This window comes from Fundulus heteroclitus, chromosome 13 (genome assembly GCF_011125445.2).
Source record: "Fundulus heteroclitus isolate FHET01 chromosome 13, MU-UCD_Fhet_4.1, whole genome shotgun sequence".
In the NCBI taxonomy this organism is placed as follows: domain Eukaryota; kingdom Metazoa; phylum Chordata; class Actinopteri; order Cyprinodontiformes; family Fundulidae; genus Fundulus; species Fundulus heteroclitus.
In genome coordinates this window covers 6,630,999-6,657,718 of record NC_046373.1, presented here as the reverse complement: position 1 = coordinate 6,657,718, position 26,720 = coordinate 6,630,999, and the positions used below count along the sequence as shown (strand labels likewise).

At 38.7% G+C, this 26,720-nt stretch overlaps 1 protein-coding gene across 6 annotated transcripts in view; it reads right to left on the bottom strand.

Annotated features, from left to right (window-relative positions):
• The window catches only part of dlgap3 (discs, large (Drosophila) homolog-associated protein 3), a gene marked incomplete at its 3' end in the record, with an annotated part of 186,020 nt that overhangs the window by 12,909 nt on the left and 146,391 nt on the right, over positions 1–26,720 (bottom strand). For all 6 annotated transcript variants that reach the window (XM_036144953.1, XM_036144956.1, XM_036144957.1 and 3 more), the window contains 1 exon segment: positions 3,604–4,766. In XM_036144953.1, the coding sequence (XP_036000846.1) occupies positions 3,604–4,692 (1,089 nt within the window).

Here is a 26,720-nt window from a genome sequence, read left to right as displayed (position 1 = left end):
TTGTACCAATTTGAGTCACAAGGTGTCAGTATTACTTATAGCTCCTTTAAGCAGTGGAGGCCAAATGTCCGTGATAAGAAATAATTGTTTGTTTATAAAATCCCCTCCAAGAATCGTCATGAAATAAAATAGATACAACCGATTAGTTATCATTGACCTTTTGTTTCCCTACGGTCTATCTAGGCTATGAATATGAAGTGACTACTGCTCCTCAAAATTGGGAAGACAGGAGAACATGCTAACCAAGCAAGACTTATGTGTGCAGTTCTTTGCAAATCACAAAATTAATGCAAGAATATGACTTCCGGCACAAAGGCTTCTATGGTCAGCTCAATAATTAAAAACTCCAAAACAACTGCAACTGGGACCGACCAGCAAGATAAGGATCCAACTTCGTTTGTGCGACCATGAATGCAGAGGATAATGGTAATGAAGGAAAAAAATAATGCTTAAAGTTTTACAGCCAGAAAACCACAGTTATGTTTTCAGTGTGAGATGATGTTGCAATTAAAGCCAAATTTATTAAAGTTTATTTTTACAGGAAATGCCAATAAATATGAAGAGTGCTGTACTTGTACTTGTTAGTGTTACTACAACCAAGGGCATTTGGAATAAACCAAAACAAAAACTTTTCTTTTTAGGCATTAATGAATCAATGAATCAGTGAAAGAATGAATGAATGAATTAATTAATTAATGAATGAATGAACTAATCAATCAATCAATCAATCAATCAATCAATCAATCATTTTAACTGTGGTTTAAATTTCTTTTGGAACTCTGGCAGTTCTGTCCAAATCTTGCCTGTTCAGCACCATCATGTATTTTATGTCTGCTCAAACTGTGCACAACACAGGAGGGGGACCATTCAGGACCGAATTAACATGACAATAAGCAACGGAAAACCCATTTGGGGACAAATGATTGGTAACTTTTATTTATTTTTCTTTGAGCACTGTTGTCAGCGCTGACATAGAGATACCCGGAGCGGAGAGCAATATTGCCCATCTGAAAAACCCACTACGCCACTTTCGCATGAACAGCACGCTTGTTGCTAAGTGGCCTTAAATGGACGTCAGCTTACATAGCATATTGCAGAAAATAGGTTGATTTCCATCTGTTGAAAACCATACACAAACTCCTCATAAGCGTGCCAGTTAAAGCAACAACGGAATTAATAATTCTCTTGTTCCCTCGTTATTGTGAATTCTTTGTTGGTTAGTCTCAGTAAAAATAACATAGAAAAACGCAAAATGGAAAATAATTGCCCTGTCCAAAAACAATTCTTTGCAGTTCAATGGGGTACCAGTTCTGAAGCCACAGACCTGTGCAGTGAATTGTCTGAGCGCGGCACATAATTCACCCGATACACCGCCTCCTCACTCCTTCCAAGACTACCGGTGACGCCTGGAGATATGAGAAGAGGTGTGGCAGGGAATCTCTTTCTGTGACCGAAAGGTGTGAAGGTGGTGGCAGTCAAAAGGATGGAGGCAAATTGTGCAAAAGGTTTATCCTTTCAGAACAGTAACTCGCCTGACCCAGCTCGCGCTTCTATCGGTAAACCTCAGCTGTCTGTAGAGGATGAGAGTTGGAAAAACACCAGGGACTCCTGTGGCTACCTGCTGTTTCCGTAGAAACACAGCACGCATGGCAGCTCCAACTCAGCACAGCTGGAAGTTGGTCTGTGTGTGTGTGTGTGTGTGCTATTTTTCCTCTGTTTGTGCTCACTCAGTTGCCTTTTTAGCTACACCGCAGTAATTGCATGTATTATTTTAGCAGAGTTACGTCCGCAAAAAGGAGCAAACGGGCATATCTACCTATTCCATTTGGGATTGCTGAGCGTGGTGAGAAGTAAGAGACAGTTAGATACTGTAATATGCGATTGATCAATAAGTTCTAATGGAGGAATACCAAAAACAGGCGTTTGGGGTAGGTACCTTTAGACATACTTAGGACTGTGGCTATTTCACAAGCTTTGTTCTTTTTTCTACATTTTTTAAAATCATTAAAATAATTCAAATATATCTGAATGCCTAAAGGTTTGAACTTACATCAAGCATGTGGATTGTGTGTGTCAGCGCTGCAGAGGGAAACATTTCCGACAGCATACCAATGGAGTGCTGCTCTGTTACTGACAAGCTTTGATTAGTCTGTATACACAAGTTTAAGGTTGCCATGTAACCACACATCATTACACATTTCAGTAGATATGGGTCCTACTGATTTTTTTTTTTTTTTTGATCTAGCTAAAGTAAGTCACCCCACCGTGCATCTATTCTTTGTGTTTGACTGCAAAAGCACTAGTCTGTTTACAAAAGGCTGATGTTGGTTGAGCCCATTAGAGCTTGTGTAGAGCTCATTTCTTTAGACTCCAGCCAGTAGTAGTATTTATAAAAATTGCCTTGCAAAACTATTTTATGTTCTTACATTCTTCCATGTGAGATCCACAGATTTTAATATACAAATAGAGATTTCATGTGATAGACCAACAGAAAGTGGCAAATAATTGTGAAGTGGAAGCAGAATGATACAGGCTTTCAAGTTTTGTACTAAGAAAAATCAAAAAGCATTTGATTTGAGCGCTTAGTAAATATGTAATAGAACCACCATTCACTTCCGTTAAAGTTTCTGAGAAAATAATTAAACTGCAAATTAATTTCCCTCCAATTCACAATCATGCACAACTTGGTGCTGGTCTGTCCCATGAAATCCAAATACAACACATCAAAGATAGACGCTGCTGCCACTGCAGACAAGCTAAGCTGTGCCCACAAATTACAATATACTACAGAGGTTCATGCAGGGGAGCAAACAAATACTGAAGAGGATGTTTAAAATGGTGTAATGATGTATGTTTATGAATTAAAAAATGATTAATTAGGCACAGTTGATTTCTAACGAAGCAGTTTGGCATGTGGGGAGAACGTAAACCAGAACAACTGACTTAATATCAGCATGGCAGTCGTGTAATTAACTTCACCCTGAAACGTAATTTTTGTGTAGTTACTGCTGCATCATTGCTTTAGACATTCAAACCTTTGGTAGTTTAAATCAGTGCATTTGCAACACCTGCACCAAAACAACCTGAAATATGCAAACTTTGGATTTGCTTGCTGATCTCATGCTCATTCAAAGTAGTCATTTGGATTCTACTATAGGTTGCAAAAAACAAAGCATCGTTTAATATACAGTCTAAATATTCTTCAGTTATTGTATTCCCTGTGGAAGGAACATCTGGCAGTTGCAATTTAGTCTCTAGAGTAGAGTTAGAGCATTTATCTGCATATACATATATTAGAAGCAATAACAAGTGATACAGAAACATAAGAAGAAGGTGTGGGCATGGCATATAGAGTAATTTATAACCGTGTTTAAAAACTGCTCCCCTTTCTGACATGAGACACTCCACACTAACCACACTACTCCTCTTTTATTTTAACTCAAGCAGCATCAGGTCCATCTGTAGAGTGGTCTGTGAAAATGCTTGGACAGTTTACAAGCACGAGAGAGTTTGGCATGAAAAAGTCACCTATTAAAAAAAAACAATGCTTTTTTTTTGCTGGTATATGGTATAGCTCTGTTGATACTGTAAGTGCATACAAACCTGCAGATAGTGGAACGATCTCTCCTTCAGCTTGTTCTCCACGGGCACCAGTGCTTTCTCATAAGCTCCTCCCCTGGTGGAAGGATAAACCTCTCTGGCCTGGCTCACTGTCATGGCTGACCAGGTGCTCCGCTTCAGGGAGTGACCGTGGTGCCCGTGGTGCCCACCACCCTCACTACCGGCCAGAGCCATTGTGGTGCACGCCATGCACTCGCCAGACCCGGGTCCTCCGCCACGGTCCTTTGGTTTCTTCATGGTGAGCTCTTGAATGGCAGCATCAAGACTCTCATGTCCAGTGGGATATCCCCGTCTGCCCCCACTGACCAGGAAACTGCTATCGCTGTCCAAGTTGTCATCGGAGCTCCACCAGCCAGCCGTCCTACTGCGGTGACGTCGTCCTGATTCGTGCCGAGAGTCCCCGCTTTTGCTACGCTCCCGAGACTTGCTCCTTCTGGTTGAGCGAGACTGGTGGCCTGAGTAGTGAACGTCCTCCCCTCCGCTTCTGTGCCCTCCCCCTCTCTCACCTCGGTACTCTCCGCCTCCCCTTGTGCCATTGTACTCCCTTTTGGTAGGTGCTTCAAGGGAGTGGGACTTGGCGAAGAGGCGCTGCACCGAGTTGACCAAGTGACGGATACGTGAGGGACTCTCGCTACGATGCTCAGCACCTCCACTGGCAGTCCGTTGGTACTGTAGGGTGTGGAAGCCATCTGGATGGAAGGGAACTTGCTTCTCAAACTGGTCAATTAGGTTTGGAGGAATACGGTGCATCTTCCCTCCATGGCCTGAAGACAGGCAGTCTTCACAAGAGTCAAATGACTGGAGAGAGGGGTGCTGGCTGGGGTGGGAGCGAGGGAAGGTACCAGAGTGGCTATGGGAGTGTGAGTGTGCGTGGGAATGAGAGTGGGAGTGATGCCTCTCCAGTGCCAGAGCCTCGGTTGGACCACCCGAGTAATAGTGCCCATCGCCGCGACCATGGTAGTAGTCTCTGCCCGGACCGTCACAGTCGTCCGGCGCACAGTGGCAGGGAGCTCCTCCTCCTCCACCAGAGGAATGCTGAGACAGGCTACGGCTGACATGGTACCCTTTCATAGGCGCCGGGGCATGGTGGGCCGTCCGGGCCGAAAGGGGGCGCTGTGGGCGTGACAGGACTGCACCGGTCTCACCTGGAAGGAGAAGAAAATGACAAATTAGGTCTTGAAATTAGACTGGCTTTGGGACTAACAATATTGACCTTCCAAGTGTAGTTAGCAAATATATAATGTCAAGGCAATTCACATCCCTGAGAGAGTTTTAGATTTGTATTGATTTTAAGATAAAACAGTCCATAGATACTTCACAAGAACAGAGAAATATTTTCTCTCTCTCAGGACTAAAATAACCAAATTACATCATTCTGTTGTTGCAATTCTGGTTTGGGAGCTTGTTCTCGAAATATACTTCTAGTAGAACGTTTTTTCATTTTTGGTTTCTGATAAATACCATGTAATTGCTCAGACATTTGAAATGACAAACACTGCATTGGGATAGACCTATGCAGATTACCCAGGGGTTCTGCACTTGAGTTATTTTGAAGTATAAAAGGCCCTGGTCAGAAACAACTTGGTTCTTAATCTTGCCACCTTGAGAAAAATAAATAATTCATCTGCCAAGGTATGCCCACTTTACTTCCATAGCACACTGATCAAGCAATGACAATATGACCAAATGCCTAATAGTTCGTTGGTTCCTCTATTTGCTGTCAAAACAGCCCTGACCCGTTGGGCAATGGACTCTCTTAGACCGCTGAAGGTGTGCTCTAGGATGTAACTTTAGTAGGGATCCTGTCAGCAGATTGATATTAGAACTTATCAAAGGAGAGAAATTCAGAGAAAAAGTGTGTGCTATCTTTTGTGATCTGTAGCACAAACTGTAGGTCATACAAAAAATGGGAGCCGATCGTCTGGTCTGACCGTTATTTATACTGACCGGAGTGAGGCCCACACAGCAGGTGGGCGTGGACTAAAATTTTCAGTGCTCGCGCACACGCAAAGGGATCAACCCACTAGAAAGAGCTTTAAAGGGCAAAGCCTATATGAAATTAAACTGTAGGTCATTCTAACTTGAACAGCTTAATTCAGCTTTCCTTTCTTAAGAGTAATTGGAAATATTTTCAAACAGCAACATTAAGCATTCAGTTTATTTGCTCCCAATAAAGGGGCTTTTCTGTTTTTGTTTTGATCTGTTCTGCCTGACCTGTCAAACACCGTGGGATTAGAAAGAAACGGAGAGAACAGTTTCCCATTTTTCTGGGCTTTCCAGGCTGTTGATTTCTGTGACCATGATTGGATACTTGACAAAAGCGGCAGCATGTTTTCCTCAGACATAACACGGTGGACAAAACCCTCAGACGATCAGGATACTTGGCCAACCTTTTTGAATCCTAAAAAGTAGCTGATGTATGATGGAATGTCAAAGCCACAATGGAGTATTAAGGCCATCATAGATTACAAAAAAATAGTGATGTGGCAAGAGTAGTAATTTCCCCCAAAAAACATGGAAATTACTTGATTAAGTCCATTTATTTATGAGATGAAATTGGAAACTCTCTGATGCAAAAAAAGTCATTAATTTGTTAGAAAAAGGGATAATGTTTGATAATCATAGCTTACATTTACCATAATAAAACTAGGATATTCTCTGACATTGTGAAGTTAGAAATTTGCATGAATTAAACTCAAAAATTATAAAGTCAAACATTTGCTCTATAAACAAGGTTTAAGTGGTATCTCAAGGAGATGTGCATCTGGATATTTTCCAAAGAGTAAGTGGTATGTTCAGGCTCTTTTCCTGAATCAGAACATCGTCTCCGAGGTGCAGTCTGCCCATAAACGCTTTGAACGGGATCTGGAATACACGCCTGAGAATGTGAGGAAGATGCTGCAACATGGCTGCATCGAGCCTGCTGCAGGAAAAGAGCCCAGACCTACCACGTACACTGGAAAATATCCAGATGTGCATCTCCTAGATTTACCACTGAAACCTTAAAGGACTTCTGGCATTTTATTGTTGCAAATGCCTTACTATATAATCTAAGTAAAATCTTGAATGCAGTTTTTTTTTTAAATACAGATAAATTGATTCTTTTCCAAAGCATTTGTTTCCTTAAAATGTTTTACTATACAATTCAAAGAATATCCTCGTTTCAATATCATAAATTACTTTAGTCATGGAAAATCTTTTTTTTTTTTTTTTGGAAGTTCTCGACATCAGAGTGCCGAGGCTTTTCTTATTATGTGAATTACTCTAGAAATCTTGAAAGTTTTTTGGAGGAAATTAAGTACTCCATGGCCACATTGTTTTCTTCTTTGATCTACAATGGCCCTAATACTCTGATATACGATGCAGCTGTGGAATCCTTTCATTTGTTTTTTTCTGCAAGTACTTTTTTGAAAACAATTCATCTCTGAACAGAAGATTAGCTTGAACGAAACTGCTTTTGTTGTAGGGGTGTACAGAAGGTTTTCTCTCCTTTATAAAGTCAGCACAAAAGCAAATGGTAAAAAAAAAAAAGAAAAAGACTTTGTCTCAGATCAATATCTTCACTCACATATGTGGCACTTCATGTTTTATTCAAGCCAGAACCAACAATGCTGGGGTAAACATTCATCCATCAGGCAGTAATAAGGTGATTACAGACAGCTTTATCCTCAACATTCATCTCAAAGAGCACTTTGCTGATTAATCAAAAATGTAACCTCTTTTGCTCTCGTGGTGCCTTCATTTTGTTGAAGCGCTACTTCTTTATTTAGGACCTGTGGCCCCTCTCTGCCATTTCTAATTAGATTCGCATTATGGCCCTCCTTGCCGCCTGTCTTTTCCATCCTGCCCTTCAGGGAGACTCTGGGACGTTCTTGTGATTTGCGGTCAAGACGTGTTTATTGATCACTTGCATCCAAAATGCAGCAGGAACGAGTGGCAGAAAGAGTGATTTCACTGGCTCTCCACGCACTGATGATGCATTTGAGCTGCAACATTCAGAGAAGTGATCACAACAATGGGGGGAAAAACATTGAGATTTCCCCAAAACACAAACCTGCCTCTCCTCGAGCGATGTGTTTGGTGTGTTATTGCTGTGCATTGGGATTTGAGACCTCTTTGAATTTTAACAGTGACACCAATTCATTTCACAAAAAGAGAAGGTATGTTCTAAAAAAAAACAACCAAGTTTCTCTTTTGCATTTTGTTAAAGTCGTTGTGTTTGATAAAACCAGTGAGAATAATCCTTGCTGTGTTTTGGGAGCTTTTAGATTTATAATCAAAACCAGAAAGACACGTCTGCCTCTTCTTTCCTTTGTTGTTTGGTCACCCGATTTCCCTTTCGTAGTAAAAGAAGTGACCTTTTCCCAGGGTTGGGGATTACATGCCTCGCCATTCTGTAATATAATTAAACAATAAAGGTAACTATAATTTGAAAAAACATTTGTAATGCAATTACATTTTCTCTTAAAAATAATGACGATTACAGTTTGAGTTACATCAAGTTTTCTTCTCTGGAAAACTGAAGCAAGTTAATTAACATTGATGTTTTCAATTTATTTATGAATTTATAAACTCTTTTATGTGACTGTTTGATTTCTTTCTGTACTGGATTCACAAAGTAAATGGCAGGAAATAAATGCAGGAGCACTTTTTTATCCATCAGATTCACAAGATGAACTCGTAAGCAGCTTTGTGAATCTGCTATTAAGTTATTAAGTTACTACAAAAACTAACAGACTGAAAAACCAGCTTCTTTCCAAAAGATTGAAGGGTCGAAGATCAAAGATCAGCCCTTGCTTAGAAGTTTGTGGTCTGTTACAAGTTACAATCACACTACTGGTAATGCCAGGAAGGAACTATTTAATTTCTCAGGAATGTCTGATTGCACAGCTCTGTAAATGAAGACTTAATGTTATTACAGATAATTCACTGCGAACATGAGTATATATATAAAGTATATAAAGCGTTGAGCGATTAATTTACGCAACAACAAAGTAATTCATATTGTTCAAAAATGGAATTGATATCAGACTTTTTGGACTTGTACAAGTCTTAGCAGTCCCTAAAGACTATTTTGCATGCTTAAGCTTCTTAGGAAGTGTATTTGGTCAGTGCAATTCACTGACCAAATACTTCATTTACACACACACACATCTATCTATCTATCTATCTATCTATCTATCTATCTATCTATCTATCTATCTATCTATCTATCTATCTATCTATCTATCTATCTATCTATATATATATATATATATATATATATATATATATATATATATATATATATATATATATCCTGAGACGATGTCTGTCACAAAAAAAAAGATTTCACCATGGTGACACTTGATGACAATATAGAAACTCTAGACAGCCTAGATATCTATCTATCTATCTATCTATCTATCTATCTATCTATCTATCTATCTATCTATCTATCTATCTATCTATCTATATATATATCTATATATATATATATATATATATATATATATATATATATATATATATATATATATATATATATATATATATATATATATATATATATATATATATATCCTGAGACGATGTCTGTCACAAAAAAAAAAGATTTCACAATGGTGACACTTGATGACAATATAGATTCTTGATTCTATATATAATAATAATGAGGAAGTAAACAAATATCTTTCTTTAAATGAGTTTTTATGCTTTTGTTTTTACGTTTATTTTAAGTTTCAAATAAGGTTTATTTTAGTATTTATGCTATTCCTACTTCTTGGTGTAAATCCATGCATTTACAGCAAAAGAAGAAAGACAATATTCTTATTCCTCTGAGAAATGAGGAAAACGGAGGTGTAATGTGTAAAGTGTGACTTTGTGTGCCCGGCGAGGGAGCTGAACAGTGCATTTAAATAATTAGCAATGAATTTCAAAATGTTTTTCTTTTCTTGAAACACAAATCTCTCAAGGGGGCATAACATAAAAAAAATCCACTTTTTTATCCCTTAAATACATATTGTTGTGAACTTGGAATCTCTAGGAGTGCAAAAAAACTTAAAGGTAGATTGTCCAGGTGCTGCGAAGATATCTTTATATTCTTTTTGGATCATATTTTTAGCAAATGGAACGAACACACCCTGCAACAGGAAAGGAGCTCAAGGAAAACCCTGTTACACAGAAAGCCTGACTGGTGTAAGTAAAACTGGCAGAGTTGAAACTGAATAAAGAAAGTCTTTAGAACGCTTTACGTTGCTCATCGATAACAACTAAGATCACATTCTAAGCGTTGCAATCATGTTCAATATTGAGCTCGCATTAAATGGCAACGTTGTAATAACATCCTCTTATTAACCACCCCTCCACTAACTACATAATAAATCACAGGCACCCAATCAGTTCATAAAGCCCAAAAGCATTTGCTTTCATTTCTAAATGTGATCAAATCGAGATGAAATTACGTGCTGAGAGCCAGAATCTAGACGCTTAGCTGGATCATATTCTCTGGGCTCCTGCTTTTGTGTTCGCTGGCCTCACACAGACATGAGATGGAGGACAGATGCTGGGATAATCATTAAATAGAGCGTGGCCTGTTTGCCTTGATTGGGTGAATGAAGGCTGCCAGTGAAAAAGCTCACTCACATTGAGCTGTGACATTGGTGTAGCCGTGACGACGGCCCTCTCAAAGTCAGATTTCCACCGTGAACCGATTTCAGACAGCCGTAGCCCCGAGGTGGACTGGGCTACCTTTCAGTAGATGATTGTGTGTACCTTTGCAAAATATGCTTTATAAGCCAAAAAAAAAAAAAAAGCTTTTTGTCATACAGATACATCTAAATAAATGTGAATATTGTGTAGACGTGCAATAATTTTTGCCTGTCGTCTCCAAAAGTGAAGCTCATATATTATATGGACTCATTAAGCATCAAGCGCTGAGTAAATGCCTTTTAGAAATCAATGCATGGATGTGCCAAAATTTTCTTCAACTGCATAAAAACAAAACTGAAGTAATAATTTTCAGACTAATAGAGGAGAAATCAGAAGTTAGCACACATCTTCAGCTGCTTCAGCTAGGAACCACTGATCAGGCCCGAAATCTGGGTGTAGTGATGGACTCAGACCTGAACCTCCAAAAGCATCTAAAGACAATTACAAGGTCAGCTTTCTATCACCTGAAGAACATTTCCAGGATTAAAGGACTAATGTCTCAGCATGATCTGGAAAAATTAATCCATGCGTTTATATTTAGTAGAATTGATTACTTCAACGGTGTTTTCACAGGCCTGCCTAATAAGTGTATCAGACAGCTGCAGCTGATCCAGAATGCTGCTGCCTGCGTCCTCACAAAGACTAAGAAAGTAGAGCACATCCCCCCAGTTCTAAAGTCCTTACACTGGCTCCCTGTATCTCAGAGAATAGACTTTAAAATACTACTGTTAGTCTATAAATCTCTGAATGGCACCTAAATACATCACAGACTTGTTATCAGTGTATCAACCCATCAGACCACTAAGGTCTTCTGGCTCCAGCCTACTCTGCATACCTAGAACCAGAACTAAACAAGGAGAAGCAGCATTTAGTTCCTATGCTCCGCTTATCTGGGACAAACTTCCAGAAAACTGTAAAAGATTAAAAACACATTTGTTTAGGATTGCCTTCGACTGTTCTAGTTAAACTGTTTTACTGAAACATTATTAGTTCAACTTTGTAGTCCAACTGTTTTTAATATTTGCTTTTAGTTTCTATTTTTCCAAGTTCTATATTGTTTCTACATTTTATTCCAACTTGCATTTATTCTGTTTTATTTTAATATATTTTAATAATTTAAAGCACTTTGCATTGTCTCTGTACTGAAATGTGCTATATAAATAAATTTGGTTTGCCTCATTACACATAGAGTGATCTATTCCAAGTCTTTGTTGCTTGTAATTTTGATGATTATGGCTTACAGACAACGAAAACCCGAAAATGCAGCGTCTCAGAAAAGTAGAATACTGTAAAAAAAAAGTTCATTATTGGAATCCTTTTTAATGGTCTCTTACTCTGGGTCAGCAGATGACACAATCAAGGGGAAGACTTGCTGACATGACAGGTGTCCAGTGGTCTTTAAACTACAATAAAAGGGCTCAAAATAACAGAAGCTAAGTTGTTAAGAATCGAAAGACCCCACTTATGCACGTTTGAATCACAATTCAAACCTCGCCAAACAAAACAACATTTCATTATACACCAACAGCATGCATCTAATATTTCTGCAATGAATACGCTGTCATTCGGACTATATCAAATAGCATGTTGTAACAGACTGTCTACAGTCGGTTGTAAACAGTGTGGGTCTGTAACGCTGAGCAGACGGTTAGCAGCGCTACTCTGCCTGGAGGAGCAAATTTAACCATGTTGTGTTTATTATAAAGTCTTTGGCTCTGGAGCACGCTGCCACATCAGAGCTGTCAGTCATGCCAGCGCACAATCAATGCCTATATGTGTGTATGCGGAGGGCCCTTGCACAAAACAAGGAATATGTATATCAAAGCATAAAACACACATCACCGTGTTGGCTGGCACTTCCCTGGATGTCCTTCTCTCCATCTTTGTTCGTCTTTTGTCCTCACAATCGCTCCTGGTGACCTACTTTTATCCATCCTCCAGTCATATGCCTCCCTACACAGCTTTACCTCTTTGGTTTTTAATTTGATTTTTTTTTTCTACCTGTCAATCCATTCTGTCTCTGTGGCTGTCATCCCTTTTTGTCAGGAACAGTATGATGTTTTTTTTTTCCACCCCCATTTAATATTTCTTGGCATGTAAGTTACTCATCTAATTGCTGCTTTTTACCTGTGTTTCTAAACAGATAATGCAACTTTGGCTACATAGCAGACAAAAGCTTTTACAGTGATTATTTTATTCTTTCTTGTCTTGTTCTTATTCTTAAATTCTGTTTTTTGAGTTTTGACATGGGTGGAAAACGTTTTCAGAATGCTGTCTCAATACCATTTCATTGTTCCAACTCATCCTACATAGCATTTTTTCCCCCACAATTTTTGCTTCATGTCACTTTTTTTCTTTCATTTCAATCACTCTTGAGTCATCTCCCCGCGCCCAAACCCCCCTCCTCTATCCTCTCAGCGTCAGTGGAAATATTCAGGAGCAGTTCAGTCGGAGTTGTTGAACATCCTTTTATTGTTTAACGCCGCGTGGCATCGGCGGGGTTGTCACAGAGGCTCGGGGTCTGGAGCTGTTTCCGTTTAAATATTAATGCGATCACGCCAGCTGCTCTGACCCACTTTGCTAACAGCTGAGTCTGCCCGCTCTCTGGCGTCTCAATGAACACTGGGTCAGAAGGGGCACCACATTAGTGGAATACTGTGAGCTAAACAACTGGAAAAAGGCAATTGATACATTTCCTGTTTTTCTTTCAACTCCGTCTGGGAGCAAGGACACTTGAAAACTTTGCAGAGATTTTGCATGAAAGTCAGGGGGGGACAAACATCTTCAGATGATTTAAGAGCATTTAATTAGATTAAGGAAGTAGTCCTGTTGTACTAGAGAGAAAACTGTTGGACCTGACAGTATATAGATGTAGGATGTAAACTACTTGGTAAAATTAGTCTATAGTTGACATACAAAGAACAAATTTTCATAATTAAACATAAAAGAGAAATGTTTTTGTTTTAAAGGCTGGCATGAACATTTAAGGAGAAATTATTGCTCCCAGAATAGTGTAACATATTTCTTTAAAGCTGATTAAACAAAAAATGAATAATATTAATGCTGTTCTGGAGAGAAAAATGAAGCTGCATGCATGAACGCACTGTTTGAAGGGACCACACACAATTAAAGATAATTGCACCAGCGTTAACGGACTGATAATTTGCACATGTCAGCCAGAAGCTGGTGGACAAGCGAACCATTACAGATCAACTGAACAGAACCGCATATGGCGGTCGGACTCCTGAAAACAACACTCTTGAACAGCTACATTTGTCTACTGCTTAGAGTTTAGCAATCGTAGTCATAGTCACACACAGTTTAAACTAATTTTGATTTCAACACCGATAGTGACATTAATAGCATCAAATTGACAAAATTCATATTTGGCACAATTAACATCCATATAGTGTTGCACTTCCAACAAAAGTAGACGTGCCTGCTGAACACACAGGTTTGTGCAAAATGACTGCAAAGGCAAAAACCAAGTGTTCAGAGACGATCGGACGATTAAGTTAAATTTTTTTTATATCTGGTGCTTGTGATCCTCCTTTTGTTTGACAGCCTCGGGCAACTGCCCGTATGATCTCTGATCTCTATTTGTAAAAGCTGAAAATCTGAGTAACACAAACCGTTTCAAGCAGCATTTATATTCATGAACTCAAGTGAAGAAAGCAGCAGTAAGTGAGCCTCTAGCTGGTGCACAAACCTTCATCCTTACATGCTGGACAGCATTAAAAGAAAAATAATAGAAGACACAATGAGTTACATGAGTTACAGCAGAGCTTCTTTTAATTTAATGTTACAGTATTCAATGTATTTTGTGTCAAAATGGGCCGACTAAAATCCAAATTTATACTCAAGGGTTATAAAGATGAGAATTCTGCATTTGAATCCCTTTCTCAACGGTATTAATGAAGGCAGTTCTTAGCTCTCACCCAGCAAACAGTTTGTGCCACGAGTTCACCAAAAGTAGTTGGCAAGAGTCTGTGTTTTTGGCAAGCGGGGGAAAGAGTGAGAACTACTGCTCAACAACCTTTGGCTCAATTTAGCACTGGGGCTGGTTTGAAGAAAAAACCTCAAAAACACTTGGAGGAAGGCAGTAGAGGATGGCTGGGGAAGTTAATCCTCTGTGTCTTATGAGCCTCTCAATGTTTTGAGCCCAGTTTGATTTCACTTGAAGCGTGTTTGACAGTTTTTGGCTTCGCTGTGTAGATTGTTTTTTCTGGATGATATTTTTTTTTTCTGTCTGCGATCCACGTGATTCTAGATAACATTTTTGCACATAGCTCATCCAGTACTGGCATTTTTACAGCACAGATCTGCGCATGACACGTCGATAGCCCAATAGTTGTCAAAATCAACTCCATGTATAGTGCTGTGACGAAGTCTTTGCCCCATTATGGATTTTTAGATAAACAAATTTTGATATATCGGAAGAAGCAAATTTTAGAAAGTACAGCAACCAATTTTCAAATGATAGTTGTGTTTATTAGCTGGAAAACAGTTATCCAAACCACCCTGGCCCAAGGTGAAAAGAAATTGGTCACCCGTTTTATTAGATCAAATGTGATTAACTGGATCTTTTGAAATTCAGAGTAAACTGTTACCAAGCATGCCAGATCTGTAGAAATCCCTTAAATAGAACCTGTCTGACAATATGAAGTAGACAAAAAGAGCTTTAAAAGTAACACATCCTATGTGATCTTAAGAACTGCAAGAAGCAGTCTAGAAAGTGGTTTACAATGCCAGAACATCTACAGCGGCAAAAGCCTCATTTGTTTCAGTCAAGGTCAGTGATCATGATTCAATGTTAGAAAAAATGCATCCATATGTGAGTTACAAGGAAAAAGCCTCTGCTGTCCACATGGAACATAGAGGCTCGTCTCATGTTGAAGAAAATACATTATAATGATTCTCAATACTTTTGGAAAAATGTTATGCAAAAAAAAGTGGAAAGATTTAGAGGTTCTTTGTTCCATTGCATCATATATACAGTCAAATTAGATAGTAGTAGTGTGATGGTGTCCCAGTTCTTCTTGGATGTTCTGAGAACTGAATATAAACACTGGGGTGACCGGGCTTTCTGAGATGAGACGCCCAGATAAGCTTTCCCTGGATCTCCACTTAGTCACTGACCTGGCCCTTTTAAATCCAAATTACAGCCGTTTTCATTCAGGGAAGCTTTTAATACTCAGTAGCACTTGCATTCTAGGTTTGTAATGTTTATCAATTCTTTTAACTCATCTGTTTTCTTTGTTTGATCTGTTTTTGGATGATTTGTATGACCTCATCGTGAAGCACTTATGCTGTCTGGTTGGCTGTAGTGAAGGACTACATGAATGAACAAATGCAACAAATAGTCTGGAGCGGATTTGCTACTTTAGGATTTAAACAACTTTTTGCATTTGGAAGGAACTGATACTTCTGCAATCTACCAGAAAACCCTGAGGGAGAATGTCCAGCCTTCAATTTGGGACCTTAAACCACGTTATTTGACTTTTTTGTTTTCAATATATACATTGGTAGTTTTTATGAAAAGATTATCACGTCCTGCTGGCATATTAGTTATTACTTTTGCCGTTTTACAGTTTTCTTTTGCTTAATTTGTTAGTAAATAAAGCCTTACGTTTTAGTTTTTTTTTAATAACAGGAAGTACAACACTGCGCATGTGCAGCAGGGGACAAAACAAGGAAGCGGCTAATGACTATTAGCATCTCCCAGCAAAACAATACAGAATGGTCCAAAATCCAGTTAAAACAAAACGCAAAATAAATAGATGATTCCTAGAGGGAATCACGGCAAGCTGCTGCTTTACTTCGATGCATTGGAGAGGGTCTGGTTCGATTATTCACAAGTGTTTTATTATTTAAGCTAACCAGCATTATGATAGTTCTGCAATGCTGCTGGTAGATGGCACCACGTCTGTTTACATCTGGTCATTGTTCCCTGTGCTGGGTTCAATTTAGACTCAAAAAAGACCATCAAAACATTATCAGGTTGGAGGCTTGGTGTATATAACTTTATTTTATCATTATCAAACGTTTTTTTGGTCTTTTTTAAGCATATAATGTGGCTATATAACTTTAAGCACGCTTGGGTTATGCAGCAGGACAAAGATCTGAACCACACCAACAACTCTGAGCAGCTCAAAAATAAATTCAAACGTTGCTGAATTTAAACATTTCTGCAAGAACGACTTGGATCAGATTCCTCCACAGTGATGACAGAGACTTGCCAGTCACTGTAAACCTGATGGAGGTTGTCCCAGCCAAGGGTGGCACAACCAATCATGAGGATTAACACATTTGTTTTCACACTGGTACTGGTTAGTATGGATCGATTTTTACCCTTAATAATTAACGTTATCACTTTAAAACTGCATTTTGTATTTATTTTGGCTATTTTTATCTTTAATTCTATTTCTAATTCCCCCTCTTCAGCAGGAGTCCAATTATTCCCTCCATGTAGGTAGGTGCTGTAAGCCTTGGCCACCATCTGTTGTCTGGAAAAACTCCCAGGAATCATAGAGGTAAGCAACAAGAATAAGGCATAATCAAAAGCCTAAGATGGAAACTGAATTGGTAAAAATTCAGCTTCCATACATACAAAAGTGGACTAGTTGTGTGTGTTTACTGGTAGAAAAATAGATGAAAAGATCTAGACCAACCTATATTGCAATTTAAAGTGCGCCATTGTAAATGTTCAAGCAATAAATGAAGATGCCTAAGAGTTACCGACGTTCCTGTAGTGTGGTCATGGTTTTGGCGATCACAACATGTAGGTAGTAAAGTCAAAGGCAATTTGATCAAATAAAATTGATGATTGTTAATTTTTTTGACCGAGCACATGAGCCAAGTGGTGTCAAGAGGCAAAGACAAACATTGGTTCCAGCAGGTTAAAACAAACCTGTATTCTCCACCACAGTGACCTGTTGCTCATTCAGGAGCTTAGTTTAGTCACCATCCTATAATCCCTCTGCTTTATCGCAACTCCTTGGAAAAAAACTTCCCCTAGATCTCCCATTGCTTTACCTTCATTGCTTTTCAAGTTAGCCTGGTGAACCCATATTTGGCAGAGTATGAAAATTTCTGATAGCCAACATAACTGCTGGTACTGAATGCAGGTCTTTCACTCAAGAAATACCTGTACAGTAAAGTTTGCAAGTAATGACTGAATTGCTTTCATTTTCTGTTTTAAATGGCTTTCAAACCGCAAACATGTTAGCAACCTTATTTGGCTTGCTTTTAAAAAAGTTTGATGGCATTTGCCGCTGACATAAAAACCTAGTAGGACAACAAACAAGGAACTCAATGTAGTCGGCTGTTAGTCTGATACCGATCATTCAAAATGCCCTGATAAGGACCTTGACGTGAATATAGAATATACCTTCTTCAATTTGTTAAATATGTCCAAAAAGTCTAAATATACTGTATATATTTAAACTTTACTTTGGATAGTTCACTTAACTCTACCTTTCTAAGTATCTGAACCAAGGTGATACAAAACATTCATTTCCCACTTTGTTTCCAGAGAATAGCTTAATAAGAGCCATTAGAGGGCTATCTTTTTTTTTGACAACGGCGTCGCAGCATTGGCCATTATGGAAATGGGCTAACGCTGCAAGGCTTTAGGTATTGTCAGCCTGAATCCTGGCTTTGTTTGACTGCAGATACAATGAACTGAGCTACAGCATGGTCAGAGGCTGATATGTCAACCCATTTAGGAGTGTGGGCAAGGAAACGGCACATACAGAGCAAGTTTTGTTCAACTTTGGTGTCAATCCAAAATGTGCCCATACAGTCAACTTCAGAGATTTTATTAACCACTGGCACACTGTTTGCCCATAATGGGAAAACGAGACAGACAATAGTGAAATGTGTGAATATGTGATTGGTTGGGCATTGTGTGAATGCTCTCTTCCTTCAGCGCCAGACAAAGACGCGTATGCTGAGAACCTGGCACATAGTCCAAGTTGCTTTTCTCAGCTTCTTGCCAAGAATTATCTGTTTTCACTTTCCTAGTTTTTTCTTCCTCTGCTTTTGACACACACACACACACGCACACACACACACACACACACACACACACACACACACGATTATCATGCTCTCCTTCAGCTGCGACTGCCATAACTAAATCATTACGATCCAGAGAAAATCAAGGATGATGAGAAAGATGGAAAATTTGAAGGGCGACCCTGGGAAGAAGACCCGTAAAAAATGTGAGTGCAGTGATTAGTTGGGCAACCGGCTGCTGCTCATTACTTCCGTAAGAAGAGACTGAGAAACATAGGAATCCTACAGCCATTTTGGTACCTTTTAAAGATAAAACACATCGCTGCAGCAGTGTTTTTTTGTTTGTTGAAAAGTGGCCAAAGGTTTAATATACAAAGATGTTGGTGTAGGTAGAAAGCAGTGCACATGGGGAAAGAGCGCGAGAGAGCAGCGAGACGGAAGGGAAACGTTAGGAGGAGATGCAGAGTTGGGGGTTTGACATGCTTGTGTGTGTGTGTGATAGAGATAGAGATGATGAGCACAACACAGGGGAAATATGCTCCCATCATAAGGGTAAAATTGAAGAGCGCCTGGGGGGCAATTCCTGTCCTGCTCTTCCAGTCTCCTCCTCCTGCCCTGTTTTCCCTTCTCCCATCCTTAACATTCTCCTGCATAACCAAGCTTTTTCTGCCTGTTCTTCCTCACTCTTACACACAGTGGTGATTTCTGAAATGAACAATATGGCTCGTCGCCCAGGGCAGCAAAGACAGAAGGGGTTGGAGGTTGGGGGTGATGGATGAAGGGGCGCCACAAGCAGTCGAATAAAACAAAACATCATCAGCATTGCCTTAAGAACATGCTGCTGTAACAATACATACACCATTTTTCAAACCCCCCCCCCGCAACCTATGAACAAAGCCCAGCAGATCAAAACAACAAAATATGTATTTGAACAGTTTAATACAAATATCAGATGTAAATCCTGAATCTCAGACCATGAAACATTGAGGTTTTAACTATACATTTAGTCCCGGTGGAGACCACAATATCGGATTCCTTGGCATTCCAAGGGGCTGTAACACTTCTCTGAACCACAATAAGAAACTTGTTTTTGACAGTTTTTGCTTATCTCAGCTATATGCTGATTTGTTTATGTACTCTACATATTGATAAAGTTGGGAAATAATCAATGGGATGTTGTTTTGGCAATGCTGAGGAGCATGCAACGTGTGGTAGCAGGACGTCTTTGAGTGTCCGTGTTGGTACTGCAGGTGGCTTTAGAAGACTAATTCATCTGACCCACCATGAGCAAGAGATATGCTGCTCTCTCATGACCCTTTAGGAAGGTGAGTCCGTTTCACTAACTTTTCTGTCACCAAACCGTCTGAGACCAAAATAAGGCAACTTCTATATCTGAGTCAGACTGTGGTGCAGTTTTTAGTCGGACCAAACCAACTCACCACATCACTGCAATTTTCCCATCAATTAAAAAAATACGTGTGTTCTGAAAATTGCTGTCCAACTATTTCCTGTTTTGGTGCTAATTTACTGGCCGATTTTTATATTTTTTTTAAACAATCTTCACCAAGTTTGATAAGTTTAGTTTAAAATCCCAAAATACTTTGAAAGGTCTAACCCTCATGGGACTATTTCACACAAAACAGAGATGTTTTGAAAACATTGTTTGTTACTATGATTAATTTATTAAGTTAATAAATGTTTGTTCAAATGAGTGTAAGTTAATTACATCTAATTCAACAGCAGTAAAGAGTTACACGTTTCTTGTGTTTCGTTAGGTGTGTTTTTGTGTGTGGGAGGTGTACCTTGGCTAAGCAGCAGGGGCTGGAGGTGGTGATTGGCAGGGATGGGGTGGCAAAATGATTTTGCAAAGACCAAATAAAGTGACTTAGCAAGGCTAGGTTAATATGCACACCGTGAATCGCACACTGTCTATTTCTCCTGCATTGTTTACATTGTTTACATTCAATTGTTTACATAAATCGCTGCTGCATCTTTATCCTGAAATTTACTGCAACTTACTGTTATTTTTCAAGCTGTATGCAAACGAAATTTCGTTCTGTGCGCACTTTGTGCATACAAAATGACAAATAAAGTTGTTTAAGTCTAAGTCTAAAATAGCCTACCCTCTGTGCAATATCTGGCACCATCAAGATCAGCTAAGCAACTTTAAAACAACTAAGTACAACTGTGCAAATCATCTCTGTTACTGCTGGGCATAACTAGTTTAAGTAGGTTGAATAATAGGTCAAGGGGGTGCACTGTGTGTCCAAGCAACAAAAAGCTGACATAAATCACCAGTAGTGAGTTGTCAGACAGCGCTATTATCTCAATTAGACAGCGCAAGACAGGCAGCTACATACAGAGGTCAGAAACTGAATTACTCTGTTTAGTTATTGTTCTTACAGCTAAGACGCTCAGAAATGACAAACATGATGACATATAAAGCTCATACAGGATGCGTAAAAGCCTTGATTGTCATAGTGTCAGATTGTTATTTGAATGTGAGTGTGACTGCCACGAGTGTGGTACTGTAAGATGTGATGCTACTCCTACTATGAAAACTCGTATCACTGCACAGTAAATAAGATCAAAAAATGCTGATGGATTGACGTCAGCTCTTAACAATTCCCAGCCCGGGAAGTTCTGGAAAGCTTGATTGTGACTGAATAAGGAAAGGCTAATGACATTAATGCTAAGCATATTAAACCACTGTTTTCAGACAGCGCTATCATTGTATTTAGACCGTGCTAGTGATGCAGCTAAACACAGACGTCTACATTGTGCTACATCAAAAATCAGTCACATTATCATTCTTATAAGCGTAACACTTGCCCATGGCTCCATTCATACAAAAGCCTCCACTGGTCCTACATTTTTTTTTTTTCACAAAACACTTTGATACATATAACAGATACAGAAAATGCAAGGTCAACGCAATTTTTAGGAGATAATAAATGTAAATTTATGCTTTGGATTTTTTTTTTCCTCTTTGTTTTTGATGCATACCTGTTTATTAAAAGATCACACATCTACAAAGATTAAAATGCATAGTAAGCACAATAAGCTTTGTAGGAAACCCCGCCCCACAATGCCTTCATAAAAACAGTAATGATCTCATATAGAGTCATAACACAGTTTGTGAAATGTAGCCGGACCCAGGAGAAGGTTCTAGTGTCGTGGAAGACTTCTTCTGGTACATTGTTGAGGTACTAAAGACAACTCATCCATTAGTCCTCATTGACTGGAGAAAGCTTCCTGGATGGGAAGTGAAACGTCTTCAAGATTCAGAATAGAAGTCCAGTTGTTTTATTTTTTAACCTTTTTTTGGATTGATCATGACCTGCATGACTGAGAATCTTCACCAACAGACTGGAGACCTGTTGCCCTGACATCGCACCTTATGAAGGTCCAAGAGAGAGACTTTTCTTGGCCCACCCGAATAATCAAAAGCCTGCAGGACCCTATTCAATTTGGCCCACCCCGCTCAGTTTTACTCTGCGGTGTTTTTGTTTTGACCGGCCTGGAAATGCCTGGAAAAAGGAAACACCTATTGGGGGTGGCTTTAGTTCCCGCTCCACATGTTGTATAGACACTTTAAAGGCATTTTTGAGAAATGTTAAATAATAATAATAAAAAAATCATTAGAAATAAAAACAGAAATAAGCAGAGCCAGTGACATTAAGAAGCTGAAGAAGCTAATAAGAACAGCAACAACCTCTGGAATGGATTTTGCAAAGAAGGATTCTCCATAAAGCGAAGAATATTACGGACGACCCTGAGCATCCTCTTCATCAGACTGTCATATAAGAGTTGAACGTCTTCAGTCAGGGACTTTTTCAGACCCACCACAGGAGATTCTTCCTGCCTAAAGCCATCAGCCTCTACAACAACTTTGTGAAGAAACCTGCTTAATATGAGTCACAATGTTTCATTTAAGATGAGTAGAGTATTATTAAACTGAATTGAATTGACTTTATTGAATGCTTGTATTGCAAAAAAGCTTACTTTATTCCTGCACTTTGGTCTTTGTAGCATAATCCAGTCTTACTGCATTGAGTCAAACTGTCTTAAAAGGAGTCTTCAGTTATGCTGTTATACCAGCAATTAAAAATGTTTGCATAACAGACTTTGGTGGTGAAGCATTAGAGTCCTGCATTTGACCAAGGTAAAAGTTCTAATTATTTCGTTACCCTGGGGAAAATGTTGGGTAACACCAGGACATTCAAGGGGTAATTTTTGGCTCTCCTAAAATTAAGCCCTTGTGTCTCAAATTTCATCACTTTTTCCGGAATGTCTCTCCCTAGAATTTCTTTAATGATGAATAAATTAAATTCAATGACTCAACATTGCACATTTGTGGCATCAAAATATAGTGCTGTGGCAATGGACGCTCATAGGTAGCAAAGGGGCCATTTCTATCCACAGAGACAATATTAAGTGCTGCTTGTCTAGCTGTTACATTACAGTTTGTGTGTTGCTATTTCAAGTGGATTGCACTTTGAGCAAATTACAGACATAATAAATAAGAGAAAAAAACAACAACAAAAAAAACTGTGCTGAGTTTGTTTGCTGATGAAAACTATAGAAATAACAGAATTAACAGATTTAAAATGGTTGGCTTTAACTGGACTATAATAAAGGGCAGAAAAAACAAACGAACCCTAAATATATCCTGTGTATGTGTTACAGCATGCAGCAAGTGAACAGTAGTCTGTTGTGCACTGAAAATGAAAATTATTTTATGTAGAGTCAATCGTCAGGCCTTGTTTTTCAGTTTTCTTTGACCTGCTAATTTTGTCCAATTCTAAATTTAACTCTAAGTACAATAACAAACTCAAACTCACTCATGTATAAATTATTTGACTTTAACAATTTGATGTAACATATACTGATTATAAAAGGAAATGTGCTGCAGGTTTCTTGATAGAGGGATTAACAAAAAGCCACAGAAAATAAAGGAATTACAAGACAATACCCGTGTCTGTACCAGACAACACACACTACCCGTAAACCTAATCCCATTTTTACGTAGGTCAAACCAGAGCGCATCAAAGAACATGGTTACATGTTTACAGACAGAAAATTGTAGGGGTTCTTAGTTTTGATGGTTTTCAGGAACATTTGACATGGTGATCGCTAGTCAGAGCAGATCAAGGAAACTTTGTCCAATTTCAATTAACGTCTGACCGAATGATGTCAGGCTCGTTTTGTCATCGGATATAACTAGCAACAACTTCGGCATTTATTTTTAGTTTTGATGTTTTTTTTCTGTTCTTTTAGTCTGAATTGACTCCAAGTAAATTTGCATTTCAACCAACTCATACCCACACGTTACCATTCCACCAATACTAGTTCCAAACCAAAGTAATTACGAGTGACTTCCAACTCATAGATATAAATTAATATTCATAAAACCACATTTACTTAATGTGCTATACTGATTTTGAGCACATTATTTAAAGAATAAGTTACAATCGCAGGTCGTCAAAGTGCATGCAAAACCTCCCAATGAAAGGTAGAGCATGGTCAGAAACAAAGTGTCCCACGACAGACTGCTTCATTTTGTGCATGTAAAAGTCAGGATTGAAATGACCAAAACTATAAAGGTTGAGGGGTGAAAATGCCCAACATCCATCCTGCAAAAACATTAGACAAAGGCATTAGGCTTAATAATCTGGTCTGGAACTTTGACAGTGAGCTAAAGCACGGCCTTCTTTGGCCTCACACATGGTCTGTAAACAAACAAAATCACTGGAATATGCAGTATTTAACCTTTAAGGAATAAAACGAAGACTCAAAGCAGTACAGGAACAGGTTCGTTATTTATTATATCATGTTTTGTCACTTCACCAAATCAAAAACCAGTTAGCATGTATCTGTGTTGGTAATCATGATTAAGTGAGGAATCACAGATCTATTTTAATTATTGACATTGCAACCAAATCCTTTCTTTATAAATACAAATTTACTCAATAGATTTATAATTTTACCTGGCAAGATTTCACCTTTAATAGGTGCACTGAGGTCAGTATACTTGTCTATATGCAGCAGAGCAGAACTTAGCTCCAGTGGTGAAGTTCCTGTCGACAAAGGTGTTTAAATGAAACCGTCTAAATGGGCCCAAGTTCCAAGACACCTGATATCTTGTTATGTGTCTAAGGCAAATTACAACACTGTCACTCTGTCTCTCTTTTTCACTGCAGAGGTGTTACATGGTGCAAGAAAGCGGGGCTACAGTGAAAGCACCTTAAACTCAATGCACCACAAGTAGCTGGAGTTAAAAAAAAAAACAAAAAAAACGTGGTCAGCTTGTTGAAGCTGATACATTTTACTGACAGAGCAGTTTTATTCACAGAGCTAAAACTACTGGTGTTTAATAAGAACGGCACTCTCTGGTTCACTGACTTACAGTCTGCAGAGTTGCTCTTTATTAGCTAAAACATAAAAAAGAAGATTTTGCATCAACATTCTCAGCTATAAAATATGTTACAATGCCTTTTCCATCTTTTTATACCCCTGAATCTTTTTCATATTAGATCCACCTTTGCTGCATTTACAGACGCATGTCTGCATATGTCAAAGCCAGCTTTGCACATCTGGAGATGGAAATATTAGCTTATTCTTTGCTAAGTCAGACCAGGTTTAGAGGATCTAAGACAGTTTTCAAGCGTTGCCACAGATTCTCAATTAGGTTTCGGTCTGGATTTTGACTGGATAATTTTAACATGAATATGCTTTATTTAAAGGAGCATGTAGTAAATTCCAGGATTTATGCCTCCTCTGGCGACAAGTTGAAACTACACCAGTGTTGTTCATGTGCATAGGAGAAGAGGAAAAGCATCTGCTGTTGTGACTGCACAGTTCTTTTCTTTAGAAGCGTAATGTCTTAGTATAAGTAAGGTATAAATATTGAAGTTATGTTCTCTTGCTAATGCAATGATTACGGCGGAGACTAAACAAAGTAGCCAGGCAAATGAGAGCGTGCAGAGCGTCACACCCAAGCGCACGGCCAGAGGATTTGGCCCGAATCCCTCTCTCATGAACGGACTAATCCAGCCTATAGAGGCAACTGTGGTAAATAGAGGATAACTCATTTTACACGTTGGACAATTGTGAGGGCATGTATGGGAAAGAAAATAGATAATATTTAACTTCAAAACCTGCACTATGCACCTTTAAGCCATAGCTCTGTCTGTACGTTTAGGAAGTTTTCCTGCTGGGTGGAGAACCTCTGCTCCTTTTACGGGGAAAAAAAAGCTTTCTTCCAGAACGGCCCTGTGAAGGGCAGAATATTATTAGAGCAATGTGCAATGTTAGTTTTCCACCCCACATTGCATTTTGCATCTGTGCTAAAAAGTTAGATTTTATGGTTTTATCTGACTTTTTTCCCTAGTTTGCTTTGTCCCTACGTGACTTGTAGCTAACTTTAAATGGGACTACTAATGGCTGTATTTCACCAATGGCTTTCTCCTCGCCACTTTTCATCGATGGGCAGTTTGTGGAAAACACAACTAATAGTTGTCCTGTCAATGGATTTCCTGATTGCAGCTGTGAATCTTTGCATCTGTATTGTTTTTCTCTGATTAATTTTCATCTCAACCAGCCTGTCAGTTTAGGTGGACAACCATGGCTCTGTAGATCTGCAATTGTAGCAGACCCTTTCCGTATTCAAATGGATGAGAAGTGCTCAGAGAGATGCTTGAAATATTGCTTTATAACCTAAACGTCTCCAAAATGTTATCTCTAACATGTCTGCTGTATTCTTTTGTCTTTATAATGCTGTTTGTTCACAAATGCTAACAAACCTTTGAGATTACTCGACACAGAGTTGAAATCTATTTATTTATTTTGGCAACCTCTGAGCACAATTGATGTCACATAATTTTATGTATGGTTATCTGACAACATTGATGCTGAATATAGAACTCCACACTTTTCAAAATTGACTTGCAATTTTTTTAAACTGTAATCTTTTCCTTCCCATTCACAATTATGCACTGTACCATTTTGGTCTATCACATAAAATCCTGATAAAACGGATTGCAGTTTATGATTGTAACCAGATGTATACTTTTTTATGGAACTGAATTTTTTCCATTTACTCAGGTACCAGAGCTTGACTTCTGAAAGTGATGGGTTAATACAAAGCTGTTTAGTTTTTGGATGTCGTTACAGCTCTTTTTGCTTTATAATTTCTGAACCCAATAGCTCGCTTTAAGGAATATCCATCACATGGCAATACATTGCTCTTATAGATCCTTGCAAATGTCACGACTATGACACTGGGAGACAATGAAGGTTATAATAAAATCAATATGCAACAAGGAAAACATCAAATTGATGCCAGAATTATAAAACTGTATTCTTTAGAAAACCTCAGAGGCTTACTG